This window comes from Colletotrichum fioriniae (genome assembly GCF_027942845.1).
Source record: "Colletotrichum fioriniae strain IMI 355084 chromosome Unknown scaffold_14, whole genome shotgun sequence".
In the NCBI taxonomy this organism is placed as follows: domain Eukaryota; kingdom Fungi; phylum Ascomycota; class Sordariomycetes; order Glomerellales; family Glomerellaceae; genus Colletotrichum; species Colletotrichum fioriniae.
The window spans coordinates 1388471-1398555 of NW_027076850.1; the positions used below are offsets into that span (position 1 = coordinate 1388471).

The 10085-nt window shown below is 51.7% G+C and overlaps 1 protein-coding gene across 1 annotated transcript; it reads right to left on the bottom strand.

Annotated features, from left to right (window-relative positions):
- Nucleotides 1–2953: 2953 nt before the first annotated feature.
- On the bottom strand, nt 2954–4563 carry LAP3 (bleomycin hydrolase; the record flags this gene model as incomplete). Its single annotated transcript, XM_065758967.1, has 3 exons — nt 2954–3856; nt 3922–4267; nt 4340–4563. 3 exons carry the CDS (start codon nt 4561–4563, stop codon nt 2954–2956), a joined length of 1473 nt encoding a protein of 490 aa, XP_065612490.1.
- Nucleotides 4564–10085: the final 5522 nt, after the last annotated feature.

Here is a 10085-nt window from a genome sequence, read left to right on the forward strand (position 1 = left end):
GGTCAGCGGCATATCCAACACCATGCCCCGTTTCGACCCAACCAACACCTCCTGCATCTTCGGCCTCAGTTTCCCTGCGTCTACCCGCCTGTCGTGCCTATCGCCCTTGCCCTGATGGCTGTCAGTCGTCGGCGATGCAACCGCCAAGCACCAAGCCCAACTATGGGACGTGTCGAAAACTCTGGAACCCTCTCCGCGCCGCCGTCCCCCGGGCCTGAGTTCAACACCATACGACACTAGGCGTTCGGAAGTATGGATATCACCACCATTATTGACTGGGCGATGCCGACGGAATACAGCGGCCGACGGAGACCACCCCGCACCACCTCATACACTTTCAACCCACCTCAACCTCTCGTCAACACCATGGCCGGTCAGATGCCACCACCGAAAATCGACTTAGCCCTTCCCTCTCCATCGGACTACATCTGCAGCATCTCGCCTTTCTGCAAGGCGCATACCCATATTATCTGCAGACAAAGGCCACACCACAGCGCAAAGCATACTACCAAACAAGCAATGACTTGTGTCTGCCCGCCCTGACTCGATCCTCCTTGGGCCTTTCTGCGTTTACAACCCGCAACTGCCGCGTGGGGTCGATGGGGCTGATCTTTGAGCCCCAAAGATGCGATGCAACTCGACATGTCTCCGTTGCTTGCTCACCGCTATACTCTGGCGACGCCCGGCTGTTGTCGCACTATTTCCCTCACTTGCAGGTTGCGGCGTTTCTTGCAGAGGCAAGCTGCAGACGCATGGAAGAAGGCAACAAGTGCAACGTCCCCCAGGTTGCCTTACCTGTGAACGGCGACGAACGATATTCAACACAAGGGATGGCTGTCTTGAAAACCACGCAGACGACCGAAAAGAGGTAACGGCGATACTCTCCCCTGGTTTTCTCTCGCCCAGACAAGGAGCATCCCATTTCAATTGCTTCGCCAAACAGCCCTGCCGAAAGACATGGTCATAGCAGGCCTGTCGTTGACGGTGTAGTATTCATTGGCACTGCCAATTGGCTTGACTTGCCCTCCTGTTCCTCGCGTTCTTTCGGTGAATAACGAGACCATTTCGCCTTGGACACTAACTCCTCTGGGGAAGCTTTTGCTCTCGTCTGCTGTAGTCTCCATCAGACAACGTTGACACTTGGGCAGGGGCTGTCCCAGAGACCCGCCAACCACGTCCGTTCCGGCGAAGCCCAAGACGGGGATTCCCCCGTTCTCACAATTCCAAGCCACCAAGCAGCGCCGTTGGGTTCACGCCCGACCAATGTCGGGCACATCCGTCCAAAGGGCATTTACTGTTCATTTCAGGCCGTTCCGCTTTATTGACCCACGAGTGACCTGTTCTAGCCTCTGGAAACCATCAATTCGGTGAGTGAAAGAAAACTCTGAGATGCTTGTTCTCGCATCTCGATCTCGCAACGTTTCATCCAGATCGGCCGACGATGGCGGGCCTTGATGTGCTACGTGCGCGAGTTTGATACGAGATGATGCTCTCCACTAAGCTTGGAAGATGCATGCAGCAGACGCGAAATTCACGTTGAGCTCTAAACGGGCAGGTCGATGAGGTTTGGAATGGTCTGTTTCCCACGTGGTTCACTACAGTGCCAAGAAAGCACCATAACGCCATCTGAATTGAGGCCTTACATCCTCCGTGAGTTGGCCCTGAGCTTGCAACTGTGCGGTTGAGATTGCTGACCAGTCACGCAGGAATTGGCACTCTACATATCGTTGGCGCTTCTGGCCGAATCAAGGCCTCGGGAGCTGCATTAGAAAGACAGGCAACGACACCGACTACAGCGGATAGTCAACCTGAGCACTAATGCGCCGTCAAGCGGCACTTGGCCATGCGTGATGGGCCTAGTTTCTATTCAAGTGTAGTCCGTTCTTCCACGTGCCGCGATTAGGCTCGACTTTGTCGACCGGCTGTCGATCTAGTTCACGAAAGGCTTAGACAAGGCGCAAACTGATGGACTATGCGGCTTAGCTTCAACTTGCTGCCATCTCTCGTCAGCCCATCAGAACGCATCTTCTGTTCTCAAGAGTATGCCTCAAAGTCGACGACGGGTTGCGGTAGGTTTGTGGCATGTAGCAGCAGACTCAGTAATTGCCGAAGATGGCGCCAATACGGACACAAAACTCTGCTCATACGCAAGGGCCCGCAACCAGGACCCTCCTTCGCCTCACTTTCGTCCTCTCTGAGGCCAACAACTTACCGAACCAAAGTATGCAGAAGGCGTCCGGCCTTGGAAGATAACTTTCGCGGGCCGGGGAAGACACAAAAGTGTACAGTCTGCGTGGCTGCTTACTTTACGGACTGGACCCTTTGTCCCGGACACCCGGACGAAACTGTTCTCGGTGAAGTGAAGTGGGATTAACTTAGAAAGCCTTGGGCGAAGCGGGATGGTATCCCAGGGTTCGTGGTCAACCGCTCCGGGGAAGGTGTCCGGGCCTTCGGGCTGTCTCCGTCCCGGAGACGGTGTGCGGGGGCGCGCAAGTTGACGTTAATTGGAGATGGAGATGGAGCTGGAGCAGAGGTCGACGGAAATTTTGACAGAAGTTGATTAATGATGAGTTGGCGTAGTCCACATTGTCCACTTCGCGCATCGTTGGTCTGACGCCGGTCCGGATTGAGCTAGACGACCGTTGATGGCGCCGGACCCAACAGAGTCTCCATTCCGATGCTGGGTTATCCCGTGGGCAAAAGCTGTCAAAACCACGGCCGCGGATGGAACCGATAGCGTGCACACCGGTTGAGACTCGGTTCAAGTGAGTTGATGTTTTGAAACGAGTAAATTGACACGCTGTCCTGCTGAGTACGTAAAAGTATCTAGACCATGATCTGTATCACACCCAGAAGCAGAAGAAGAGGGGGAGTGGATGAATGTGCCATCCATCAATCTCATAATCCCCGATTTCCCTATCTAACACGGCACACGCGGGATCTAAACAGATCTCTACGCCAAACTGCCCATGGGATCCCACAGCGGCAGCACAGTCGGCTCCGTTCCAATAACCCCGCGGACCTCCTTGCTCAGGAACCGCGGATCAACAACAGCCTGGTAGACAAACTCATCCATCCACGCGTCGCTCATGACGAACCAGCCCTTATCGCCCGCACTCTCGCCCCAGCTATTCTGCACCCTCCACCGCACGCTCTCGCCGCTTTCTTCGTCGATGTGTACCGCAGTCAGGACCATGGCGTGCGTCATGGCGCTCTCGCCCGTTCGGAGGCGGCTGGCTTTATCCATGCCCAACAGGGAGACGTTGAAGCCGAGCTCGTAGTCGATGAGGTCGAGATCCATTACCCCCGCGGCGGAGTTACTGAATTTCCCGACGTCGGAGCCAAAGAAGACGGGGAGGCCTGCTTTGATCATGGACACACAGGCTGATTTGAGGGTGGGCATGGAGACGTTTACGTAGGTTACGCCGCGGCCGCCTACGATGTTGCCTAGGCGGTCGACGGTGAGGAGGGTGAGGGGTTCGTGGCGCGGGTCGTGGACGAGGGAGACCATGGAGTCGATTACGGAGGAGGTGATGCGTAGGTCTGGGGAGTAGATGTCGCGGGCGAAGGCCTGGGGTGTTGTTTTCAGTGTGTGCGGTTTGGAGGATTTGTCGAGGTAGGTCCAGGTGAATTCGTCGTTGGGGTTGGGGGGCGGGCCGAGGGCGAGGGTGAGGATGGAGAGGATCTCGCGCATCATTTTCTCTTTTGTCGCCGTGAGGGTTTCTGTCGTGGTTGAGGAGGACGAGGCAGACTTGACGAGCTTGCGGAGGATGAGGGCGTATTCGCGGAGCTTCGTTTTGACGATGGAGTTGAGAACGCCGGAATTCATGGCGTTCCACGAGTCCGGGTACAGCGCCTGCGGGACGAGGCCGTACTTTGGACCAAGTTGTAGACCATGTCCCACTGTCCGCCATCGCTCACGATATCACCCAGTAGAGCCTGGACGAGGCGTCCGTCGAGGTCTTCGCCCGCGGCGGCGGTGTCGATGATTTGCTCCAGAAAGTAGTTACTTTTTTCGAGCTTGTCCCAGAAGAAGAGGTAGGACTGTGAGAGCTCGAACGAGTCGAGGGCGTAGCGGCGCATGAGGGCGACGCGGAAGACGTTTGTGGAGGCGAACAGCCAGCAGCGGCCCGAGGAGCGCTGGTTCGTGATGGGACCGCCTTCGAAAGGGATGCGGGTGTTAAAGATTTGGGGGTCGGCGAGCTTGGTTGCTGTTGAGGTTAGGACTGTGCGGGGGTCTGCTGTGCTCAGGGCCGTGAGGGCGAGTCTGCGGAAGACAGTGAGTTAGCTTTTTTGTGTCCTTTGATATCTGGAAGGATTGGGCTTGGTGAGTATGTACTTGTTCTTGGGATCAGCGAGGAACCTCGACTGCCAGGATTGTGTCTGCTGGACGGGGAGACCCTCTGGCTCGCGGACGAGTCTGATGTCGCGCTTCTCGTCATCGCTGCTGCTGGAGCCGACGTTGACGAAGTCGTCGTCGGTGACTTGGAAGCGGCGGAGGCGGTCGAGGAGGGCCTTTTCGTTGGAGGCGTCGACGGCGGGTTTGGATTCTTGGGAACCCATCTTGGCTGCTTTGCTGTATGTTGCGGGCTAGGTCGTTGTTGTGGTTGTGGTTGTGGTTGAGCTTGAAGCTGAATGTGAGGCTACCTTACAAGCAATGTAAGGTAAGTTGAGAACGGTAAGATGACGGGAAGTCACGGATGTCGACGCCGTGTTGCTGCAGAAGAGAAGCACGATCACGCAATCGTCAGAGGTCAGAAAGCTTGGGAGGTTAGACGGGAGCTCAGATTCAGATCTAGCTCCCGATGAAGGAGGCCGGGCTGAGGTCGTGGTATTTAAGACAAAGGAGCCGGTAACACGAGTCGTTGACTAGAAACCCCCGCGACCCCTCACACCCAACCATCCTTCGTTCCGATCCGCCTGATACCGAGTAAATGCCACAGAGAAGGGGGTATAGTTGTCTCTCCAGGTTGCTTCGCTTGTGCTTGCTAGTCATCTAGGTAGGGAAGGTCATGAACAAGCTTCCCGGGGTAAAGTTGGGTGTGTGGTGCCCGCACTTGCGCGTCTCTCTTCTCTGTCTCACACTCACTATCTCTCTCTGCCATTCTGCCTTTCTCTTATCAGTTGGAGTCGAGTCCGAGAAGGGATGGAGGGGTCGGGAGGGCTGCTTTAACCGTTAACGTGCTTCATGGGGGAAAATCCAGCCATACAACGACGAGGGTTTGGGGAACTTTGGGGTTGGGTCGACAGGGATTAGGTGCCCACGAGGGAGCGATTGGAGAGTCACGCACCCGCAGACCGGGGGAATGGGGAACCATCAAGGTGCTTACTGTGATATGGAATGTCGCGGAGAGAGGAGCACATGATGAGGTGGACTTGAGTGGATTGATTGGGTTGTTTTGTCGTGTTCTTCGGGTTCGTGAGTTTTTTGAGTGATGGTGACGGTTGATGCGAAAGCACGCCATGGGGATCCACGATGGTCAAGTGTAGAAGCGCTGGTTTAGGTACTTGTGCATCTTTTTTGTCAGGTATTTCTCGCCTATGGGATCGATGTCCGGATGAGCGTCGGTCGCTTCCGAATCCCATTGAGCTTATCTTTCGAGGTAGATTCCTGGACCTACTCCCTTTTGCTGATGATTGAGAGGTGCTACCTCAAATTTGGCGTTACCAACAGCCTTAGACACATACAAGGCGAGAACCAGCAATTTCATTTCTACAAAGTTGGGAAACAGGTCAGACTTGAACAGGAAACCCGTGGGGGATAAGCACAACACTGCAATCGAGTCCAGATTTGTGCGCGGCGATACGGAGGCTCCGCCGATGCGGGAGGTCCGGGAGAGGACCGAGAAAAGCGGGGCCGGAATTCGGTGCCGTTTGAGGCAGCCATCACGAGTGGAAGCTTGCGTTGAACATGAGCTGTTGAATCCCCTAATGCATCTCGTGCATCTTTTCAGTCGGATATCATCCGTGCATCAAGGTACCAGGCTTTAGTCGGCCAGAGAGTGCTGAGGAAGGTAGCTGTAAGGAGACGAGTAAGGTTAGTATAGAACAGGACTTGGGACTTTGACGGAGGTAGAGCATGATACGTCTTGTTTTTAGGATGAATTGGTATCCATGATTCTATGGGCAGGAAAGCGCGGAGGGGCAGCAGGAAGAGGGTAAGGAGAAGCCCAGCATACCTGAGAGGAACATCTCTATGCTGTGCTAAACAACGAAGGTAAGACTATCCCAACAGTCAAGTCACCTAATATTCAGCCTAATAAGCTGCCGGTATTACACCGAGAGATTGATGCTAGTTCTCTTCTGTTGCTTCGAGAAACATCGAGCGTGGCGAGTTCACTGAGAGCCATGTATGTCTCTTAGGCAGTATGTGACTCATTATTCGGCCATAGCCATCGTCTCCGAGACAACTCGTGTGTCGATGCGTGGAAATCTGTGCTCTTTCAATATTAAAGTCGAAGCATTTTGATTTGAAATTTGCTCCTGCTGCGTAACCTGGAAAAAGACCAAAGAGTGGTCCCGGGTGGAGATCATGATTATCTGCTGGGAAGATGGCTTGTAAATCGTGTCATTCTGCCCGAGAGTCCCCTTCCTCTGCTCACACCGACTAAGCGATCATAAGGTAGTTTGTTTTGCGCTTTATAAGGATAAGTTTTCTTTCTATGGATGACTTTTACTTGACTACTAGCTAGTCACCCTCCAGTCTTTCGAACAAGAAGGTCATGACAAACAGGAAACATGTGCAGAAGCAATACTATAAATAGACTGGCGATAGAGTCTGTGTCAAGAAACATGAACTATCAGAATGATGCTGATTCCTAGAGAAGTTGACCTCCCCAAGATTCCTCCCACACATTCGGGCACGATCCGCCTAGGTTGTGACCACGATTGGATGACTCGAACAGGTGCCGCACCCCTCAATCCCGAATCGTCTTCTCTAAGGCTAATTATGTTGTAATATCGGATGCATCAATTGCTCCCTAGACTGTTGTGGTGAATTGGTCTCCAAACACGCGATTTACAATTGGTGCGATAATTAGCGTTGCGAGTCGTTTCAGGCGATGGTCAACTACTGCTTGGGGTTGGCTTGTTCCAACCGTCAAACATTATCTGAAGACCTGTGGTATGCATATACAGGGTATGTAATAATGAACCCATTTCCTTTGATCTCTCTTCGAAGCTAGCAGCTTGCCACGCCGAGGGAATAACTCCAGAGAGATTATTTTCCACTAAATTATTCGAATCAGCACCCAGGTAACGCCAATGGCTTTAGACATTGGTAGCACTTAGTCACCTGCTTCGAGTAATACTCTGCATGTTGTCAATGATTCAAGCTTGCAGTAAAGTTGAGGGTCCGGTGGCTGCCATCGTCCAAAATGCCCTTTGAGGGATTCCCAGGCATTTATTTGGCGCTCAATTTTCGTAATCAACTCAATTTTTTCGGTTAGGAATTCAATTTGATCTTTCATACGCGCAACGATCTCGTCACACTTTTCTATGAGAGAGTCTGGGGATGGATTCGACATACTTGACATGGCTGTGGAAGGGAGTGGTGGGGATACTCAAACATTTGTGGCAACCAATATGGCCTTTTGGAATGAAGAAGTGAGCTATAAGTAGGTCAGAAATGATCCCCATTGCTCCAGCTTGCAGATACGTGAAACAAAGAGATTGAACAGAACTGGCGGCATCGGCTTCACACTCCGTAAGACGAGTTCTTATTCTTCTTTGTCTTCCTAGCTGGGTGTTCAGTCACTTGTACGTTGGCTAGACTTGAACATGTCCTTGATTCCGGATAACTGTCTGCGGCGGCTTCTTTCTTTATTTGTGTTCCAAGCAAGGACATGGGTACACTGTTCAAGAACACGGAACATGATGCGACTTGAGGCGCAACTTCCCACAGAAGAAATCATTTCAGGTGCAGCAACTCAATTGAATGTAATGAAACAGGTATTGGCCATCCAATTGAGGGGAGGGTTTGTGGTGTATCCCTGATTATCTGAGTACCTAGTACTTTATGAAAGATGTCTGGCGGCTGTAGACGTAGAAGTTGTAGAAGCACGCCACAAGAAACACGAAAGACCATGCAAATTTCCCCTTGAATGCGAATGTGGTAAACATCGCAGTAAGTACGTCTCAAGCGAAGATGGGTTTTCGTCCTTCTCAAACAAACTCAATACTAAATTATCTGTGGAATTAATACCTTACTATGAGCGCAACCTTTCCACCCATCTCTTAGAGTCCCTTTAAGTAGGTACCTTAAGGGTAGGGCCGGCCGTGTCGCCCGCCCCACATCCCCGAGTCCGGCCCCGTCATGGGCCTAAAGGACCAAATCGAAATACCACCACGGCCCAATCATTTTTCGATTTGATTCAGACGAGAACAAGCCGTGTTGTGCCTGCTTTTTGTCCAGATATGCATCGGAATATTTCTCCCAGGAACTCGCACGGTCTTTGCCGCGCTCAAGGTAGTGCTCATGAAAATGCTCCCCAGAATGCTGCCGGGATGTTATTTTTCTTGCATGCCATGGCAACCAATGACTAGGTAGGTATCAAATCAACACGTGCCGCCCAAGGCGCTGCATTTGCTCACAAGTGGTGTGCCAGCTTTGCTTCGCCATCTCAGCCTCCTTCCGCGCTTTGGTGTCGACGATGATCACGAGGTGCCATTTAAATCTTGGCAACACTAAACAACTGGAAATGGGGGACAAGCCCGAATCAAATATTCCTTGATGAATCTTTGGAACCCAAATGAAAACAAAACCGAGATGCCATTGGAGAAAAGCCGCGTTAGTGTGCGGCGACTCGGGATCCCACTATTCACGGGAGGTCCGGGCCCGAATTCGGGAAAAGCGGATACACTATCTCCAACCAACAGGGCCTTTGTTACTTGCTTCGCCGAAAGCTTCGTATGTACTGAACTCAATATGGCTTTCGCCAAGACCAGATCATCATGGAAAAGTAAAGTGAGTGTGGATAATTACCAGTCCCACCATCCAAGTCGCCCTGGCGAGGTATCGGTAGAACGAGGTCATGTTAATTTTGATTCGCGTTCCTTTCCTCGAAGAAAGCTCGAGCGTGGCCACTTCGCTAGGAGCCATGGATGCGCAGACAATTTGCGACTCCACACCTGGCTTCAGCTACAGTCTCTGAAATACCTCTGTTGTCGATGGCCGAGACTTACACCCCGCCAATATCAAAGCAAAGTCCTTTTTCTTATGTTGTTTTCTTCTAAAATACTTGTGTAATCTAGCATCATATGAAAGAGTGTTCCGGAGTGGAAATGAGATTCGTTTGCCGAGATGATCTTTGAATTCTCCATTCTATCTAAGAAGCCCTTCTCTGCTTTCACACAGATCATACTACCTCACAGTCACGAATCGCCTCACCCACTTCATCGTGGTGAGGAGCTCATGGGGTTTTAACTATGGATACCTTTTACTTTCGACTTGACCAGCTGTAACTAACGATAAAGTATACGCACCCAACCTATGATGACAAGCAGAATTACTTGCAAGGTAATGATGAGAACACACGTTCGATTTAATGTGTTGAAGTAGACATGCCTTGATGGGATATGGTTGTCTGCCATTGAAGCTAGCCACCATGGAATTCCCTCAACTAACCTTCGCATATTGCATCCAGTCCGCAGCCGCAATTTGACAAGCTGAGTAAGTACCGCAACTCTAAACCTGAACCATCTTCTTTAAGCCCAGTCGGGCTGGGATATCGGATGCAGTGATCGTTTTCCGAAGTAGACCAAGAGGCGGATCAGTCTTCGGAGAGGTGGTCGACGGGAGAGAATAGAACAAGTTGGAGTTGCGAGTCGTTCGGGAGGTTATTCTCTTCTGAATCGGAAGATGAAAGCCATTCGATAAGTTGGGGTTGCGAGTCGTTCGAGAGGTTATTCTCTTCCGCATCGGAAGATGGAAATACTTTCAGCAGATTATCCATAGCACCCCTAAGTTTTTTCGACTCTTCAATCGTCTCCGGCGGCGCATATGAGGTCTCAGGTTTCAGGAGATCATCACACACTAAGGTATTTTACTCAAATCAGCAAATCAGCAATTCTGTTGGCCAATGACT